The sequence below is a fragment of the Brassica napus genome, chromosome C3 (assembly GCF_020379485.1).
Source record: "Brassica napus cultivar Da-Ae chromosome C3, Da-Ae, whole genome shotgun sequence".
In the NCBI taxonomy this organism is placed as follows: Eukaryota; Viridiplantae; Streptophyta; class Magnoliopsida; order Brassicales; family Brassicaceae; genus Brassica; species Brassica napus.
The window spans coordinates 13,162,583-13,183,032 of NC_063446.1; the positions used below are offsets into that span (position 1 = coordinate 13,162,583).

The window sequence follows — 20,450 nt, forward strand, 5'->3', positions numbered from 1 at the left end:
AGTTCCCTGCATGTGTTGTGAGAATGAAGGATTAATTATTAACTTACAAGTCAACACCATTAGAAAATATATAATTCCCACAAATCATTTAGCTTCATTAGCTGAACCATATATAACGTGAACATCAATAATTTATTTTTATTTTTTTGAAAAGGGAACATCCATAATTTAGATCTATATATTTATGGATTTCAATGCTGTCTCCAGGAACAATTTACATTAATCAGGCAATGTTTTTTATATACTTTCACTGTCCTCTGAAACTTTAATTATCAATCTGTGAGGAAAGATTCTACTTCAGCGGGCATGACCTCGATCCTTCTACTTTGAAATAGCCTGGATTGGCCCCCGTCTATATATCAACTCCAGATACAAGTATATCATCTCAATATTGACATACAAGGTGAATGGTGGAACTGAAGAATGGATATGAAAAAAAAAAGAGAAGAAGAATAGTTATGAAAATATCCCTAGTACAAAACCATTACTAGGAATATGATGCTTTTTTGTCAGCCAATTTGTGAACAATATTATTGAGGTCCACAAGACTGCCCTAATTCTTAGTTGAAGAAGTTAGATTTGCAGACAATAGATTACATTGGCATATCAACGGGTGGTTCTTATCCTCTCTAATCAACATCCATAAGAACATTTCTTTTAGGTGATGTTACAGGATACAACAAGGTAAGCTACAGTCACCAAAAAGTTTTGTTACTAGCTTTGCAGATACATATTAAATGTTATCTACATCAAGCTAGAAATGCCTCCAAGAAAACCTGATACGGTTTCTATATGAAATTTATGCAGATACAGGCAAGTAGACTGGATTGGATGATTTAGAAGCTGTTAATTTGCCGTTTTAATATGCACTGCAAGTTTAGATTTATGTTTCTTAGGTGATACAAGCACCTCGATAAGCGGCTAACATGCAGCTAACGCGACATGACTACAAATACTTGTTTTGAGTTGCTGAATTAAGATTATTATACTTCTACAACATAATCCAGATGGAGTAAACTAAACGTCTGCAACGTCTTTTAACTCCTCTGATTTGCTCTCTTCGGTGCCTCTGAATCCAAGTCGGCTGATTCGCTAGTTCCAACACATTTCTTACCATCTCCTTTAACGTCAGATTCTGAGACAGAGCACTTAGCCTCTGGTTCGTCTAAACCACCAACTGTTGGATCCTCCACTGGCAAGCTTTCCTCATTCTCTTTCTGGGAACTTAATGCTGAAGACAAATGCTCTTGTTGCCCCTCCGATTCTTCTTTCTCCACCAAGACACCAGTGGCCACATTATCTTCAGATTGATCGCTTGCATTACCAACTTCACCCATCTGTGTGGCCTCCTCGGTTTCATCTAGATTTGTGGACACATTCTCTGGCTGAACGCTGGCTTCACCATCAATCATGTCTCTATCTTCCGAAGGGTTCTCAGCCTTGTTCTCTTCCTCTGAACTTAAGGCTGAAGATAAATTCTCTTCTTGATCCTTTGATTCTTCCTTTTCCTCCAAGACACCAATGGCCACATTATCTTCAGACTGGCCGCTTGCATTACCAGCTTCCTCCATCTGTGTGGGCTCCTCAGTTTCAGCTACATTCATGGACAAATCCTCTGGCTGAACCGAAACATTAAAACCGCTGGCTGAACCATCGGTCATGTTTATCTCTTCTGGTGTGTTTTCGGCCTTAGTCATGTTTATCTCTTCCGGTGCGTTCTCGGCCTTGGTTTCTTTCTCGGAACTTAATGCTGAAGACAAATGCCTTTGTTGATCCTTTGATTCTTCTTTCTCTTCCAAGACACCAATGGCCACATTATCTTCAGACTGGTCGCCTGCTTCACCAACTTCATCCATCTGTGTGGACTCGTCAGTTTCAACTAGATTCCTGGACAGATCCTCAGGCTCAACAGAAACATTTATACCCCTGGCTTCACCATCAATCATGTCTGTATCATCCGATGGGTTCTCAGCCTTGTTCTCTTCCTCTGAACTTAATGCTGAAGACAAAGGCTCCCGTTGATCCTTTGATTCTTCTTTTTCCTCCAATACGCCAATGTTATCTTCAAACAGGTCGCTTGCATTACCAACTTCCCCCATCTGTGTGGGCCCCTCAGTTTCAACTAGACTCCTGGACAAATCCTCTGGCTGAACCGAAACATTAATACCGCTGGCTTCACCATCGGTCATGTTTATCTCTTCTGGTGTGTTTTCGGCCTTAGTCTCTTCCTCTGATCTTACTGCTGAAGACAAAAGCTCTCCTTGATCATTTAATTCTTCTTTTTCCTTATCTTCAGGCTGGTCGCTTGCATTACCAACTTCCCCTACCTGTGTGGGCTCTTCAGTTTCAACTAGATTCATGGGTAAATCCTCTGGCTGAACTGGAACCTTTTTACCGCTGGCTTCACCATGAATCATGTCTCTATCGTCCGATGGATTCTCAGCCTTGTTCTCTTCCTCCGAACTTAATGCTATAGACAAATGCTCTTGCTGATCCTGTGATTCTTCTTTTTCTCCCAAGACACTAACGGCCACATTCTCAGAATGGTCACCTGCAGAGCCAACTTTTCCCATCTGTGCAGGCTCCTCAGTTTCAATTAGACTTCTGGACATATCCTCTGGCTGAACCGAAGCATTCATACCGCTAGCTTCACCATCAATCATGTTTTTCTCGTCCGATGGGTTCTCGGCCTTAGTCTCTTCCCCAGAACTTAATTCTGAAGACAAATGCTCTCGTTGATCATTTGATTCTTCTTTTTCCCCCAAGACACTAACGGCCACATTATCTTCAGAATGGTCACTTGCATCACCAACTTCTCCCATCTGTGCAGGCCCCTCAGTTTCACCTAGGGTCCTGGACAAATCCTCTGGCTGAACCGATGGATTTATATCAATCATGTTTCTCTCGTCCGATGGGTTCTCAGCCTTGTTATCTTCCACTGAACTTAAGGCTGAAGACAAATGCTCTCGTTGATCCTTTGATTCTTCTTTTTCCCTCAAGACATCAATGGCCATATCATCTTCAGCTCGGTCACTTGCATCACCAACTGTTCCCATCTGCGCAGGCTCCTCAGTTTCACCTAGGTTCATGCACAAATCCTCTGGCTGAATCGAAACATTTATGCCGCTGGCTTCACCAGCAACAATGTTTCTCTCGTCCGATGGGTTCTCGGCCTTGTCTCCCTCTATCACTGGTAGAGACGAAGGGGAGTCTGTACCTACTAAAAATAAATTGAAAGATATATTTAGAGTTCTTCTTTTGCCCCTAAAGTAGTCATGCTACAAGATGTGTCATTGATTTAATGAACGTGCATACCTCCCACTTGCTCTGCAGAGAAAGGCAATTGAACTGATGCATCCACCATCTCTGTGTCAGCGGTACTAGCTTCTCCACCAAGTTTACAACTGTCACCTCCTAGAATCGAAGCAGATTCTCCAGAATCTTGTTCTGCATTGGCAGAATCAGATAGAGGACTACCATAATCTTCATGAACAAGTGATATAGAGTTCTTATTGCTGGTCTGGGTCTTTAGTCCATCAGTGTGCGGCATCGACAATTGGATTGCAGCAGAACTTGGTCCAACATCGCATATCTGATCATCCGGACTCTCACCTTCTTTACGTTTTGCCTCGTCCTCTTCACTCGTCTGATTTGTAGTATCGAGAGATTTGCTATCCACATATGAACTTTCATCAATTCTCATTGGAGATCGTTGAGATTCCTCATAACTTCTCTCAAGCACATGAGACCCAACTGTGGGCTGCACATTCATCTGTTCTACTGGAATCAAGGGGGTAGTTCCTTTTTTATCACCATCGATTTCTTCACCCTTACCTTCAGTAGATAGATTTGTTACTTGCTGTTCTGTTGGCAAAGGTTCTGTAGTTGTCAACGATGCAACAGAAGATAAAATATCTCCTGAAGACAGTTGCACCACAGAAGAATCCGCTTCAACACCAGATATCTTGACAAGGTCATTTCCGGCATCTGCAACAACCACAGACAACTCGGTGCCACTATCCCTGTTTGTAACCAATTCAATCTGACCACCAGACCCAGGGTGAGCAACATCTGAGATCAGATTTTTCTCATTCATCGGAAATTGTGAAGATCCGGGATTGTGAACACCACAAGACGTCTCTTCAGTCACAATCTGGTCTGCAAGAGCTTCCTCAGTCGAAGTATTAGGTGGACAATTCGAAGTATGGCCTCCAGAAATCATTTCAGCCTTTTCGGAAGAAACAGCATCATCGGAATTAGTAGGATTTAACTGCAGATTTTTTTTTGCGGCCGTATCACCCAATTGAGACCTCACACCTACGGCATCCTTTGCCTCCTCAGGATCAGGGACACACTTCAGATCATCGGAGTTAGCTGTCAGAAGCTCGTTCTCTACAACTTTTTCAGATATGGAAACACTCATCTCCAAACAGCTTTTAGTCACAGAATCATTCAGGTTTTCAGGTACCTCTGTGCTAGTTCCAGAAAAATTGCTGCCACCACCAACTTCAGAAGAATTTGTAGGAGTAATGCGACAATCCAAATCAGCACCGCTAGGTTTATGGATTTCAGGTGACTCGGGTTTCTCTGGAGAACCATGTTCAATGGATGCTGAAGGCATTTTCGAATCTTCAACAACACAAACAGAAGAAACTGGAACAGTTTCTGAGGAATCCTTCGATATCAGTCCAAAATTTTCAGTCATCTTCATTGCTTGAGGAGAAACTGAAGGTGATATAGATGGCCCTGCCTGTTTATTAGGAGCCTCAGCGGAATCAGTATTAGGAGTTGGTAAGCTTTGCACATTACCATCATTCTGAGGCTCCGGTGATTGACTTTCTTTGATTATCTCAGGCAAAACCTCGTCTACAGGGCTTTTAGAATCAACCGGGACAGTACCTTGAGCTGGAGTATCATCAGATTGATCCACAGGAGACTTAGATCCAGGTGAAGGTTTTACGGTCTCATGGACCAGCATAGAAGAATCAGAAATTTTCTTTTCTTCTGAAACATTGGGAACAGGCGCTGCTATTTGTACCTTTGGATCAGTTGATGTTGCTACTTTCTGTTCCGTCTCAACTAACTCGCTACCCACAGGAGGTTTTGAGTCAACGAGCATAGTATCTTGAGGTGTTATATCATCAGAGTGAGTAACAGAAGCCTTAACATCAGATGAAGTCTTAATGATTTTATCAACCACGACTGAAGACTCAGACTTTTGCTTTTCGGCCGTAACATTGGAACTGGTTGCTTCTACTCTCAAGTTATGATCGGCAGGTTGGATTATATTCTCTGCCTTGCTGGTCTTAGCTATGTGCATATTCATCGTTTCCGGGGATTTTCCATCTGGCTCATTTGTTACCGTTGTTTCAGAAGGCTCCCCAACTTTATGCTTTAACAGGGAAGTCTCTGAAAATATCTCTTTCATGACACGAGCAACATCAGTCACATCAGTGGTTTGTTTCCTTCCAGTACCACCAACACCTGATATTTCTTTTCTTTTTTCCTGACTTGTACCGGCAGACGAGTGTGCAAGTGACGGGTTGAAATGGGGTTGTTCTTGGACCACAACATCAGACTTGTTTCCAACTGATGTAATTTTGGATCCTGAGGAATCACCAACCTTGACCTCAGTTTGTGGTGTTAATATTGTACTCCGTGCAGAAGAGCCATCAGCAGCAGGTGAAGCTTGAACATGTCTCCTTCCTCGCCGTCTAGGAGTTTCTCCTCTGTTTGGCGTCTTCCGCCCTTGCCTCTTCACAGGCATGGGTGCAGGTGGAGAAAGAACACTGGCGGCTGCAAAGACGACAGTGCATAACCAGTATGTAACGGTTAAATTGAAAAACCAAAACAGTTTAATTGAGTTTCGATGCTTCAAATATTTGTACCTTCAACTGTAGAACCAACAAGGTGGGGACTCAATGGCTGATTAGCATTTAAAGGTGGCTGATTAGCATTTAAAGGTGGCTGATTAGCATTTAAAGGTGTTGTCTGGCTTTGACCTGGGGCTGCCAAAAAAAAAAAATTGATGCTGTTAAGATTCTTGTGAACAATATCTTCTGATGCATGTATGTGAAAACAATTAAGCGATGTGCTTAGTTATATACCTAAAGCAGTAGAGCTTGGCATGTTAACTGGCTGTTTTTGAACTCCTGAACCCTGGTTATTTCTTACATCTGGAACAGCAGGCTTGTTCTTTAAAGAGGCTGCCTTTTTTACCAAGGAATCCTCCGATACATTTAGCGGCTGAACATGTGATCCAGAACCAAAACCAGGCGGTGCATCTAGCAGGCTACTTTCTTGTAGGGAGACAGCAGGAGAGGGCTGCACAGCAGTAGTATCAGAATGTATGGAAGGCCCCGACTCAAGATTAGAACTACTTCCTTTAATAGGCTTAGGGACTTTTGCATCAATAGCAACCGAAGAGACGGGAAGAGTTACTAAATTGGACGCTACAGGATCACCAGAAAGAGATGCTCGGGCATTAGTTCTCTGAGTACCTATGGAACTGTCAGCACCCTGCAATATATTTTCCACTCTCCTTCCTCTACCTGCGCCACGTCCCCTGCCTCTTCCCCTGCCCCGACCTCTCGTTGGCATTGGGGAAGAATTGGAAGCTGGAAGTGGTTGAAAACCAGGTGGAACAGATAAATCAGGGGAAGTAAGACTTCCAGAGGCAACATCGGAACCAATAACTGGTGATGATCTGGTATCCCCTGTTGCATGTGTCCTGCCTGGAACTGATGCAGATAATTGATTTGGCGTTTTATCAGCTCTTTTTGGCCTGCCGCGGCCCCGTTTTACAGGTTCTGTTACTTCTTTCAGTGGCTGCTGTGATTTCTGTAGAGGTTCCACGGGTTGTGGAGTCAGTGCCAATGCTGTAGATGTAGGGAGCACTGTGTCACCAGTGCTTCCAGCCAGATTATCTACTTTATCAGTTGCCAAACTCTTTTCACCAGTGTTTCCAGTCAGAATATCTACTTTATCATTTGCCATACTCGTTTCACCAATGTTTCCACCCAGAATATTTGATGTAGCATTTGCCAAGTTCTTCTCACTTTCTTCTTCCTTGCCTCTGGGAGAATCGGTTGACTCAGTCTGGCACATCTTTTCAAATTCCTCCTCTGTCAGTTGCTCTTCATAAGATCGAACCTGAGAAGTTGCAATTTTGCCAATTTTAAGTAATAAGTAAAGGTGATACCAGCAGCATCATAGTAAGGTACACAATTGAATATTTAAATAAAAAAGACTCAACAAACCTCTCTGGCACGTTTGCCTCTTCCATATTGCTGAGTATCCAAGCCTCCTACGGAACCACCCTTCCGCTTCATGCCAACATTTGGTTCTACTGCAACCATCGGGACATTATTCATTTTCATTGCTTCATAGAGCAGTTTTAAGTCATCCTCGGTAACAAGACGAGAAGGGATAGGTGGTATGGGTGCAGAACTTTTTGACCCTGACCCCTGTACGAGGCTCTTCCAGGTTTCCTACAGGGCCAAGGCAGATTAAAATAATATCATAAAACCTTAATAAAATGGAAAACCAAATTTAAAGTTGTTGAGGAAAACAGGAAAACATACCATCTCATCTTCTTTTCTTTGATTGTCGATGGATTCAAAAATATCAATCTCTGACTCCCTAGAAAGACAACGGAAATGTCAGATCTACAAGAAATGCATGGAAATGTAAAGAGAGTAAAAGTGTAGAAACTCATGCCATTTAACAGCGAGCACATGAAAATACCTAGTATGGAAAACGACAGCAGAAACTACTTTACATTAAGAAAGTAAAAACATTCAATAAACCCGTTTGAACTAATCATAGTGCAAATTTAAGAAACCAAATTAAACCAATATATATGCACAGGTAATATTCTACAAGAAATGGTAAACCAGCAGTCACCTTCGGGCTATAATATCATTTAAGGCATCATCGTCCAACACTGGAGCAGCCTCCTCTTTCTTTGACTCACGTAACAGGGATTCCAAATATTCCTTACGATCTTCGGCGCTGTTATAAAACAACAACGTGATTACATTAGAAAGTTGGTAGCTAGTACTCTTGAAGTAAAAATGGATGTCTCTGGGTTTACCTTGTGTTATTGTCGAAGAACCCAGCAGTTATACTCTGGTTAGCAACTCCAAGCTTATGTTCGGCTGAAGCTCTAACTTGCTCCTCAACAGTATTGACCTTAAAAAACAAGAAAGAAATAAGTCAGACGATTTTAATAAACTAAATATAGTCATGAAAAACAACAATAGATTTATGAGAAGTGCACTAAATTAAGAAGCCACATATCTTTACAGGAATTTAAATTCCTTGCAAACAAGAGCAAACTAACCGTTTCAAAACGAAGAACTAGAACATCTCTTTTCTGACCAATCCTGTGAGCCCTTGCTTGAGCTTGTAGATCAACCTGAAATATAAAATATATGCTCTTCAATATCCGAACTGATGTCCACAGCAAACTATAACTTGACATGAAGGACTGCTATGTCTAACCTGAGGATTCCAGTCGGTGTCAAATATTATAACGGTATCAGCAGCTTGAAGATTAACTCCTACTCCACCAGCCCGTATGCTGAATTCCCATGAAAGATTCAGTTATCACATCCAGATACTTATGAGTATTAAAGCTACTTTACTATGACCGGTAGAGAATTTAATGACAGCGGTTACAACTTGTAATTCTGAATGTAACATGAATCATTCTGATAGAGCATAGAGATTTTTAAAGAAAAGCGAGCCATGAAAAATCATGTGTTACCTCAACAAGAAAATGAAATATGGTGAATCAGACTTGTTAAATCCGTCAATAAGAGCACCGCGATCACCCCCAGATGTGTGCCCATCTAACCTAAGGTATTTGTATCCCTTGAAGGTGAGGTAATCCTCCATAACATCAAGAAGCCTCGTCATTGTTGAAAAGAAGAGAACCTGCGGAAATTCATGCCAAAAAGTAACGAACACTTAGATGCATCTGCAGTCAAATTTGGGTTGACATGCAGCAGAGTAATAAATAATGGCATCCTTGTGCATTTCACAAGAAATAGTATTCTGCATAGTTAAAGCAATAAAGTAAAGGAGAAATCTAGTTGAAATATACTAAGCTTACTCCCAAAATTATAAATGCCTCGTGCAAACAAAACAAATATAAATAAAATTCATGTGGCCAATCTCTAAGAGGCCAGGGCACTGGAAGATACATTAGCCAATTACATGAAATCTCGTAATACAACTTGAATTAGAAAAAACCGTTTCATTAACATGATAGTGAAGAAAAATCATTACCCGATGGTCTGTTGCTTTTAGTTTGGGCAAGAGCCGGTCCAACATCTCAAGCTTCCCACACAGTCTTATTACCGGAGGCAGATAATGCTCAGGAATTAAGCTATTGACCTAGAGAAAGTGAATTACGCAGACCCTTCATCAGAACTTTCTTTATTCCCTAACCAGAAGTTCTTTGCATTTACGTAGATTTTTAGGGGAATTATTACCTCCTCTGTATGAAGTTGGCTGAGATATGGATGATTGCAAATATTTCGAAGCTCCATCACTGAGTTGTGCACTGCACGCGACTGTAAAAAGAAAACTAACTAAGAAATAACTACATAGTATAAAAAATATGACAATAGAGCACAAAACAGCACCTTCATGTTTCCAAGCGAGCCCAGATTATCCTCAACTCTCTTCATCAACAGCTTCTGATATGCAGAAGCCTCGCACCGTATGAGTCTCTCTATCTTTTCAGGAAGTTCATTTTCAACCTACCAAAATAAATTAGATGATGCAGTTAAATTAAAGTTAACACAAAAATACTCAGATGCATGCATTTTATGGCAATATCCTACCAGATCACTAAAATACTGAAAGCGATACTAGAACGACATGGTTGGAGACTACAAAATGAAAGGGAAAAAGGAACTATGTTGAATGGCAAATATCATGTTATGAACCTTATGTTTCAGCCGCCGCAACACGAATGGTCGAAGAACTTGGTGAAGACGATTGATAATCAGCAGATTCTCCTCTTCCGATAGCAACGCCTACTCAAATGGCAATCACAAGGTTGTAGTTAAAACCACAATGTCTTAAGATTAGTATAACCGTTGTTATCTGTAAAAGAAGACAGTCAATGCTACCTCTTCAGCAGAATTATCTCCATTACTTTGAAATGGTTTGTTAAACCACTGTGAAAAGTCTTCTGATGAGTTAAATATATTAGGCAACAGGAAATTAAGCAGAGCCCACAATTCTTCCAGGTTGTTCTATAAGAGATAGAAATGATGAGTAATGTCAACGGCATAAATTAGTAAAATCAAGAGCATGTGGCATAATAGAGGTTAGAAGGAGAAGGGGTGAAATATGCACCTGCAATGGTGTCCCAGTTAACAGGAGTCGGTGGGAGCTATTGTAGTGTTTCAGGTCCGCATTTAACTTGCAAGAAGCATTCTTTATGCGATGTCCTTCGTCAATAATAATGTAATGCCAAAGGATCTTGCTTAATTTAGGCCTATCGTGCTTGTTCATTAGATATTCATATGTTGTCAGAAGCACATTAAACTTCTGATTAACAATTTGCTCCCTGCAATTAAAAATAATAATAATAATGAACCTTTAAATCTTAGACATAAAGAACAACAGTAATTGAACTTTTCTCATCAGTACTTGAAGAGCTTGCGCCTCTCCTCCGGAGGGCCACAATAGACAATTTTCTGAATTGTAGGGGCCCAAAAGTTAATTTCTGACACCCAGCCAGGCAGTACAGAGGATGGTACAACAACCAAGAAGGGACCTCTATCATTTTTTGTGTCCATCAGATAGCAAATCAACGAAATAACCTGTAACAAGAAATAAAAATATATATAACTTATACAACAAACGCATCTTATAACCAATTTAAAACAAATATATCATGTGCATATATGTACCAAATGCAAATGGGTGTCATTAAATACCTGAACAGTTTTCCCGAGACCCATCTCATCAGCTAGAATGCCATTTAAATGATTGTTGTACAGGGAAAGAAGCCACCTTAGGCCATTCATTTGGTACCTAGGAAGACAGATTTTGTAATTTTAAGCAACCCACAACATACGTGTAACAATCTGGCAGGTGCTCAAACGTATAGCTATAGGAGTAAAAAGCGGGTACGGTCCACTTACTCCCTCAATTTTCCACCCTTTAGGGAAGCTGGCTGCTCGCTAATATTTTCTTTTATGCTGAAAAAGCAAAATATTCCTTATAAGCAGAGGAAAGATGATCAAACAAAACTCTATTTTACAAACAACATAACAACCATTTTGGATAAAAAGCGAAGGGAAAAAATGACAATCACGGTATGATTGAATCAGAAAACTATAAAAACTAATTATAGGAAGAAGAAAGATTACCTGTGAGCCATCAAGTAGTATTTTTCATTGCTTTCCAGGTAGTGCTGTTTAGAATACAGATGGTAACAACATCAGAAAAAGATGGGAGGAAGGCTCAAAGAAAATGTAATCTTAGGAACGATGACTTGCCTTTGCCTGGTCACCCTCATCGTCATTATCAACAGTTTTATCCTCAACAGGTGCCTCATCTGCCTCATTCTCAAATCGACTGGCCAACGATTTTGCCTCCTTTAACTTGGATCCAAGCTTTTGAAGGTACTTCTCTGTCTCTTTGAGTAGTTGCATCACTCGATCTGACTTCGCATCCTATATATTTTCACCCATCGACCTTATTTCACAGCCAAGAAGAAGTAACGTAACCCTAAAACTTCCAAAGTTAGTTCAGAGATCAAACCTGCACCATACGAAGATAACCCTCTACATCATTAATCTTTAACAAATTAATCTTCTCCCGCTGAATTTTGTCGATCTTTTCACGATGAAAGCGTTCCTTTCTTTTGTGGAACTCCTTTACGTATCTGTTGAAGCCCTTCCACCTTTCTCTCCTAGCTTTGGATAAATCATCTAGCCTTTCCCTAAAACAAGGTTCAATCAAAATTTGATGTTTAAAAAAGTTAAAACTCAATACACTAATATTCTATTAGGCTCACAAAACAGGTCAAGAGAAAAATATGACTTAAGATGGAAAACTAATTGCATTTACTTGTGAACTTCTATCTCCCCAAAGAACTCCTTCTGCCTCTCACGAATTCTCCTCTGTCGCTCTTCCTTCATCTTCTGCTCATACTTCTCAAGCTGTCTAATCCGCCGGCCATGCTTATGTTTTTTATATGACTTTAGGTTCTCAACATCATTTGCAATAGGTTTGAAGAAGTTGTGAAGAAATTCACTGCAACAAATTAACAAAGAATTAGCAACTGAGAGATGATATGAGAGATGATATGACAAGTTGAACATACAGATAAAATTTGCATTTCCGTCTAGCAGTTCAGAATAGCTAGTTGAATGTCTTATAACCTCGACATATGGGGATATTAGGCATTAAAAGAAGGTGAAACATCCAACCAATGAGAAAACAATCTTAACATTTTTTAAACCAATTACCTTCTCAAACGACGTTGCAGACTCAACAACTGAAGCTTTTTCAGTTCTATTACACTCTTGGTCTTTGTAGATATATCCTCCGAGGAAGTAACAGATTCCTGCTTATGAAGAGATGTACATTAGTCCAAAAAATATTCGCGAGTTACTTCAAATGTAAAACTAAGAAGCAATTGCAAAACAAGCAAAATTATACATGGTCAATCATTTACCGGATAACAATAACATGTCTATCTATATACAGATATAGATATATAAATATGGCTATTAATCTTCCAATCATAAGAAAAAAGGGTATAGAAACCACCAGAAACAACACGCATAATGCATAAAGTTGAACACGGAAAAAAAAATAAGCAGTACTAAGAAATAAGAGTCGAAACTATTACAAGAAAAAGTAAGACAAAAGAAAGGGCAAAAGAGAGACCTTCAACTCATTGAACCGTGCACCAATTGCCTGGTCTGCTTTCTGCTGTTTAAGACCCCAACTCCGATCAACCAAAAGTCTCTTATTCTGTCGATCCATAATCCACTTCTGTGACATGGTGTACTTAGGCGGCGGTAGCATGTTACCTTCCTCTTGATCTGCAAGGTACCAAACATCCATATTAGAAAATTATCAACCACAATAATCCAAACTTTTCTATCATCAACAATTCGCTCATCTAAGGTAGTCCACTGACCTGGAGCACATAATTCGTCTGATTCAAAAGTGAAAGTTGAGGCGTCATTACGGTTAATAGTTCCGGTCCACCCCACCATCTCTACTGGTGCGTGTTTGGTTACACCGCCTGAAGAAGAAGCCAGCTCAGAATGACTCCCAGAAACCTGATTTTGCGCTGGAGCGTCTGGAGTGTTAGATGCCAGAAGAAGCTTTTGTCCATCAGGAAATATGGCATTTGAGATTTTGTCCTCCAATCGTGGGATCGCTGTTTCTTTTGATGAGAAGTCCATCTCAGCCAATCTTCCGGTAGGATTATCCATTCTTGCTGATGGAGCTGAGACTTCGACAATGCTACCCGATTCACTGAGAGAATGTGTTCTTCCTTTCTGATCCAAGAGTTCTCTGCGAAAACCATCTGTATTGCAGGACAATTACAATCCAAGAGAAGGCATATCGAAATAACTAAGCAAATAACCTAAGAGAAAGCAAATAGTTACCATCTTTGGGGAAGACATTTCCAAGGGCGATATCAATGTGCAGCTTCTTTGGCATCAATCCATTTCTAGGAGAAGGAAATCAGTCAGACCTTTTCAGAGTAACAATTGCGCCAAACAGAATAAACAAGAGGTTAGGAGACTGAAATTACCTGAGAGCTAAGAACACAAGGCACTGGGCTCTGAGCTGCTTCAATTGTTGCTCTTTAAAAAGTTGACCTGAAGGCGGAACATCCTCTGCTGCGACAGATTTTCCAGTATCCCTATGAGCTGGAGGCCTGATTGCTGTGATTTCACTGTTTTGCCATCCACCCTGCCATTGAAACGAACATGCCGCGTCAAGAGGACATTGTTATTAACTAGGCTTAGGCAGAAGTAAAAGAGAAGAAACTTTTGTAGAACTATATACTTGGTTAGACTATATGCATGTAAGATCCAAAACCTCATCGAATGGGAGGTTTTGACAGAGATTGCGCTTTTGGAAAAGAATGACCAATAGAAATTCAATAAACTTATCTTAAAAATCAATGAAAATAAGGGAAAAATAAGGGAAAAAAAAAGATGAGATTCTTATGAGAGGGACAAATACTTCCGCAAACAAGTCATCATGTGACACGACTGCATCTCCTTATTCAAATTTCAAAAATGTTTAGTGCAACGAATAAGATTAGTGCAAAGTCGTACCATATGATTTCAACAAGCAAAATGCTATGAATACAGCATGTAATGGAAACCAAAGGATGCCAACAAACTCATAGTGTAACGGTATATACCTGAGGAGTCGTGTATGCATCTGATGACAAACCGACATGCAAATTCTCAGCGTCACCTGGGTTTTAGTAAGAAAAAAAAAGTATACAATTAAACTAACGAGTTAGCAATTAACGGCATGCACAAATAACAGCATAGTAGGATGCAATGCTGTTATCCTTAACTTAGAAATTATAAACAAAAAGGTTGTGTTAAAATTTGTTGATTTAAAAAAAAAAAAAACACCTGTAGCAGGCATTTCCACTTTGCTCATTTTTCTAGTCTGGTCATCAACTGTCCCATGAGTATCAAATTGCTGAGAATTATCCATATTCTGATCCCACGAAAACGATGATTCACCCCTTTTTCTCTTTGCACCTGACTTGGCATCTCTTTGATTCATTGTCTCATTCCTATCGTGAGACTGGGCATTTCCCGGCTTAGAATCCAAGCTGGATGGACTGTCATGATCGAAGGATCTGTTACTTCGAGTTCCAGGCCCTTGGTAAACGGCTTGTGATGCACTGGTTGATCCACCAAGCTGCCTAGCAGAAGTGAATGCATCATATTTTGACATCTCATTTTCAACTAGACTTGCTTTGGGCTCATTGTTAACTCCAACGACTTGAGAAGATCCTGTATGAAAATTTAACACAACAATAAGACACAAGTACACGAATTTTCACATTAAAAAAAAAAAAAAAAAAACTCTAAAAGAGAGAATAGATAAATAAATATACCAGCAATATGTGCAGATCCAGAATCTTCCATTTGGGTACTACTACCACCAGCATGAGGAAGACGAGGGGACGTCAAAGCTTCAATGTCAAGACCATGTTGACTGACCACAGTCTCCATTGCCCTAGAAGTTTTGGAAAGAAAACATCAGAAGAACTAAAGTGAAAACATGAACAAAAGTTATAATTCTCTAAAGCACGAAATGAATAACTATTTGCCACATTGCAAGTGAATTAAGACTTTCATGAAAGCTTAGGTACTTAATCGAGGCAACTTTGTAAATGAGAAAACCAGCAAAGTTTCAAGTAATATAGACACCGTATGTAACCAACTCTCCATCACCACAAGCAGTGTCTTAGTGCAAAACAATACCTTGATATGACTTGATACGGCATTGAGTGTTCCTTCCCACTGGTTTTCATGTGCTGCAATATCTGAAGCAATCAAAAAGAAATACATAAAGTTAAAGCAAATGGTTAAAACCTCAAATCAAAAAAAAAAAAACTAAGCCACACAGACAGACACACACCACATAGAGTTTTGTGGCTAGCTTCGAAGGTTCATCTTTGGAATCTTGAATGAGCTTGTGCAGAAACTTAGCTGCCTCCAGCTCAATATTATGTGAAGAAGAAGACGACATCTTTAAATTCTTATTACACCAGCAACAACCACATCATGTAAGAAAACCCTGCATCACTGAAACCGAACTGATAATTAGATGGCACATCATGCTCATAATCTCCGACAAAAAGCTATCATCTTTGGTTCGTAATTGAGTTAATAGAGCAAGAAAAAACGAGAAAAGTCGACGACTTTCCCCCAGGAAAATGCAACCCTAATCAAACGAGACTTGATGAAACCCAAATCGAAACCCTAGAAAGCGATCTGACGGCAAAATAGGAAGAAGGAAGAGCTTTAGAGCTGTACCCAGTCGGAGATCTGAAGGTAGAAGCGACGGAGAAGACTGGAATTTGAGGCGAGAGCGTTGAGGTGAGGCGAGATTGGAGTGAAGGCGTGTGAGAAATGGCGTCGTCGCTTTGAGGAACCAATAAAAAGAAAGCGAATAGAGTTCCTACTTGTATGAAGGGTCTAAATATAAACCACTGTATACTAGCTTGTATTTATTAAAAACGAAAAAAAATCTTAAAACATTTATTTTAGATACTTCCTCGATTTTAAAATATAGATGTTTCAAAAAGGTGGTGTTCAAGTAAAATCTAAATTGTGCAACTGATTATATTTTGTAATTTGTTTTATAATTATATAAAATGTTTAATAATATTTGAAAATAAATTTATCTTTTTAATATTTGTGTTCACATTGTATGTTTCGAAATTTAAAATAACTAATATGAATATCTCAAAATTGAAAACTTTATCTAATATTTTTTTTTTATTTACTTATATCCTAGCATAATTCTTTGGATATTTTGGATAGAGATGCTCTTGAATTATAATACGGACTATTATTTCTATCATTTATTGTTGTTTTACAAAAATCTATTTTTAATTATTTTAAAAACAACAACAAATAAGTAAAGTTTTAAAACTTTACACGATGTCTACAATTTCCATCATCCGATATTTTTTTATGATAATTTGCTTGTCAACTTAAGTGATCATACCCGGTAACGGAACTAGGAAAATCTTTAAAGACGGTCAATTTTGAAGTTAACATACACTATACAGATCCGGACGAGCTCGCTCAACTGGTAACACCTCAGGCTCTGATCTGAGAGGTCACGAGTTCGAGTCTCAGGCGGGGAGGAGTGTCCAGGGCCGTAATGGTACAGACAAATGCTGGCTCCAGGTTTAGGGGGATTAGGGCCGAACGCTTGAACCTCCCTGATTAAGCAAAAAAAAAAAAAAAAAAAAACATACACTATACAGGTCATTTAGCTAAAATGTGCAATAATTATCTAGATTTTAAGAATTATACTAGTAAGGGTTGGGACATTCTCACATTCATACACCCTAACCCTAATCAAAGATGGCTCTCAAATATGTGCCATGATACCTTCTTCATCGATATCTTGTCATCGTTTTTGGTTGCAGTGTGAACACTGAATTTTCACTTATTTGGGGTCTGGAAGAAAGATTTTTTTGTTTCTCTTCTTGTTTACATTTTTTTAGTCTGCGTTGGTAACTTCTTGTTTCTAGAGTTGGAAAGTAATTTCTACATTTATTTTAGTCTCCGTTGGTAACTTTATGTTTCTACCGTTGTAAAGTAATTTCATGTGGTCGAGGTTCTCTTCCAATTTTGGTGCTTCTTCATCCTTTTAGATTTTAGTGTTGTAGTTAATGAATTTTGGGTTCAAGCTTTAATTTGTACCCTTTAGGCTCTTTTCACTTACCATGCCTTCTTGGTTCTTTCCTGGTTGTATTGGGTCCGATTGGTATATAAGCCGTTTTCATTATGTTAAGTTTTAATTTTGTGTTTTTTTCGCGGTTACGGTTTCATGGGGTGTGGTCGTGAAGCTTTTAGTTCCAACGTTACATTTGTCTTGATTTGTAATTGTAATTTTTTTATTATGCGACTGATGATTGTGAATTGTGATTAGTCTCCGCATGTTTGATCTCAATGTTATGAAAGTGATTAGACTTTATGTTTCTTTGCTATGAAACTGTCACTGGGCTTCTATAGGTGACATGGATAGCATTATCATGATTTTTTTTTTGTCAAATTTTTTGTATTCAATATTGTAACATAAAAATTGATATGATATATCGTATAAAGAAAACCAAAATAAACTCTTAAAAAAAATCTAATCCTATAGAAAATATGATATGACAAATATAATCAATATTTTGGTTGGATGTTGCGATTTCATTGATATCCGAATAATTTTATTCAGCAATTTTTAACAATCGAAATGTTTTTCTGCTTCACAACGAACTGCAACCATTTTTATTGTCTAGACAATAAAAATTATCCGATTGAAAATATATTTTTTTCTTTGGTAATTAATTTTTTAAATCACCATTATTTGGGTAATAGTTTTAGTATTAATATTATCTTATCAAAAAAATCAAGATTTGCTTACCATTAATAAAAGAAAAAAAAATCAAAAAGAAGATTTTATACCATTAATATAAAAAGGGAAAAATCTGCGGTTTTGGAAAATAAAAACAAGAGTAATCTAGAAGACGTGAGTACCAAAGCCACCTGTTCTGTCTTCTTCACATGGCTTTTTAAGTCAAATCATTTCTCTCCTCCTCTTCCTCCTACTGATCATCCTCGAGAAGAAACTTCTTCCATACCAACAAACGCTAATGGATCCTCCCTTCGGCCACTCACACCACCTCCACCATCACCACCAACGCGACGACAACGAAGATGATCGTCAATCCTTCGGCGCACCACCACCGCCACGCAACAACTTCGCCGATGCTCCACCACCCCCTGGTCTTTACCAGCCACAGCCTCATCTCGATCCCTACGCGCCTCCTCCGCCAGTGCCGTCGCCTTACGGATCCGAACCTCAATACGACCCCTCCGCTCCTCCTCCGCCTTACTTCGCAGCTCCGGCACCACCGCCTCCGTTCGGTCACGTGAGCCATGTCAGCCACCACACTTCCGAAGAACCAGACCACCACCGTTACGGAGCTTACCCGCCGCATAATTCGTCCATGGAAAGCTACGGAGACAGCACCGGCGTCGTGCACGTGTCCCACCATAGCTCACACCAAACCGACATGCCTTCTGGTTTCCACCACCTCCCTGATTATGAGAACCGTCTTCCTGATAACCTCGCCGGACTCGCGGGCAGACAAACGGTGAAGGTGTATTCCAAAGCAGAGCCTAACTATTATCTGACGATCAGAGACGGTAAGGTCATTCTCGCCCCAGCCGATCCTTCTGATGAAGCTCAGGTATCATTATTACATCATCTCTCTCTCTCACAGAAAGATCCATACTTTATGCTTCCTCTGTTTTGCTTCCTTGTCCGAACATGTAATTATAACAATTTTAGTTCGTATAAGATTGAATCTTGTTAATTAGAAACAGAGGTTTTGCTTTTTTTTTTTTTTTTTTTTTGAAACACAAACAGAGGCTTTACTTAGAATTAGTTTTGTGGTAATGGTTTACAATGTGCAGCACTGGTACAAAGACGAGAAGTACAGCACTCGTGTGAAAGACGCAGAGGGCCATCCTTGCTTCTCTCTTGTAAACAAGGCCACTGGTGAAGCCGTGAAGCATTCTGTTGGAGCTACACAACCCGTAAGCATGGCCTTGCTCTCTTCCTTTCCTTGGACGAGAGTCTTTTTGGTCAATGCTGTTTATAACTTTAGTGGTGTTTGCAGGTGAATCTAGTCAGATATGATCCTGATACTCTCGATGAGTCTGTGCTGTGGACTCAGAGCAAGGATTTGGGTGATGGGTATCGAACGATAAGGATGGTAAACAATGTGGGGTTGAATGTTGATGCGTTTCATGGTGACAGCAAATCTGGTGGTGTCCGTGATGGCACAACTATTGTCCTCTGGGACTGGAACAAAGGAGATAACCAGCTTTGGAAGATCTTCCCTTTCTGTAAGCTTTCTTATTAACCTTCTCTGCTTGGTTTTAAATTTTGCTTTTCTTGGATTAAACTAGAGACCAAGTGTTGACATGACTTTGACACCATGGTTATTAGATATATGAGTATTGTAAGTTAAGTAGAGAAGCATTGTAATCATCCTCTTTTTATTTGAATGTTGTAACTGCAGGAAATTTGGCGGGTGGGAGTGGTAAAAAGTGGTATGTGTGTTAATGAATAAAGAAAATAAACAAAACTTTGTTTTGTTCATTGTTGTGGTGTCTGTAAGACTTGAGTTTGTAACATTGTGATCTGTAGTCTGTTTTAAATCATATCTTAAAAGTATGCAATATTACATATGTGGTTTATGTATTTTATCATCTTTTTATATCTTTTCTTAATCTCTAAAAATATTTTTTCTAATCTTTTTTTATTTGGTTGTTGAAAAGATCCACAGATTTTTATTCGAATCATGTTTGATAATGTATTTTAGCAAGACTTGAGCACACGTTTATCTGATTTCTGATCACAGCTGTGTTCTTTGTTTGGCCCCATCAACTATAATGTATCAACAACACAATCAACTTGCGATCATCATTAAGTTTGACAAATCATCTGGTTTTTAATGTTCTTGATGGTTGGGCAGACCATCACGGCACCTGCAAGCTATGAGCTCTCCACACGTGTTAGACAATGAAGTAAGATATTGGTATAACTAGTATATTGGTAGACCAAACCCAAATTAAATGATATATTGTTTCTAGCGGTTTCAAATGCTAATATTTCTT

At 39.4% G+C, this 20,450-nt stretch overlaps 2 protein-coding genes across 6 annotated transcripts; one reads left to right on the forward strand and one right to left on the reverse strand.

Annotated features, from left to right (window-relative positions):
- Positions 1-832: 832 nt before the first annotated feature.
- Positions 833-16,258, reverse strand: LOC106438109 (chromatin structure-remodeling complex protein SYD-like). Of its 5 annotated transcripts, XM_048752590.1 has the most exons (36): positions 16,071-16,258; positions 15,673-15,839; positions 15,516-15,577; positions 15,146-15,267; positions 14,652-15,041; positions 14,429-14,484; positions 13,808-13,968; positions 13,659-13,723; positions 13,181-13,576; positions 12,925-13,082; positions 12,501-12,598; positions 12,100-12,285; positions 11,791-11,971; positions 11,526-11,702; positions 11,397-11,440; positions 11,169-11,225; positions 10,962-11,058; positions 10,672-10,844; positions 10,375-10,588; positions 10,146-10,271; positions 9,960-10,049; positions 9,654-9,770; positions 9,501-9,581; positions 9,295-9,402; positions 8,771-8,940; positions 8,506-8,584; positions 8,345-8,419; positions 8,096-8,193; positions 7,906-8,013; positions 7,584-7,641; positions 7,260-7,490; positions 6,108-7,152; positions 5,987-6,008; positions 5,889-5,947; positions 3,316-5,796; positions 833-3,220 (listed from the first exon to the last, which is right to left on the reverse strand). In XM_048752590.1, exons 2-36 carry the CDS (start codon positions 15,781-15,783, stop codon positions 1,038-1,040), a joined length of 9,879 nt encoding a protein of 3,292 aa, XP_048608547.1. In that variant the 5' UTR covers positions 15,784-15,839; positions 16,071-16,258; the 3' UTR covers positions 833-1,037. The 5 variants fall into 5 exon arrangements, with proteins under 5 accessions (XP_048608547.1, XP_048608548.1, XP_013734623.2 ...); XM_048752591.1 differs by having other exon boundaries at positions 5,889-6,008; positions 13,232-13,576; XM_013879169.3 differs by having other exon boundaries at positions 833-3,217; positions 5,889-6,008.
- A 2,007-nt stretch (positions 16,259-18,265) lies between these two features.
- Positions 18,266-20,085, forward strand: LOC106409008 (ricin B-like lectin EULS3). The gene is made up of 4 exons (XM_048752592.1): positions 18,266-19,015; positions 19,242-19,364; positions 19,448-19,676; positions 19,853-20,085. Coding segments are annotated over exons 1-4 (954 nt in total). The 5' UTR covers positions 18,266-18,415; the 3' UTR covers positions 19,855-20,085.
- The last annotated feature ends 365 nt before the right edge of the window (positions 20,086-20,450 follow it).

Coding starts and splice junctions, on each gene's coding strand:
- LOC106409008 (XM_048752592.1), top strand. CDS start 18,416: ATGGATCCTCCCTTCGGCCACTCACACCACCTCCACCATCACCACCAA. Junction 19,016..19,241: donor ATCCTTCTGATGAAGCTCAG/GTATCATTATTA, acceptor TACAATGTGCAG/CACTGGTACAAAGACGAGAA. Junction 19,365..19,447: donor CTGTTGGAGCTACACAACCC/GTAAGCATGGCC, acceptor TGGTGTTTGCAG/GTGAATCTAGTCAGATATGA.
- LOC106438109 (XM_013879168.3), bottom strand. CDS start 15,783: ATGTCGTCTTCTTCTTCACATAATATTGAGCTGGAGGCAGCTAAGTTT. Junction 13,724..13,807: donor CTTGTGTTCTTAGCTCTCAG/GTAATTTCAGTC, acceptor TCCTTCTCCTAG/AAATGGATTGATGCCAAAGA. Junction 12,286..12,500: donor CTGCAACGTCGTTTGAGAAG/GTAATTGGTTTA, acceptor AATTTGTTGCAG/TGAATTTCTTCACAACTTCT.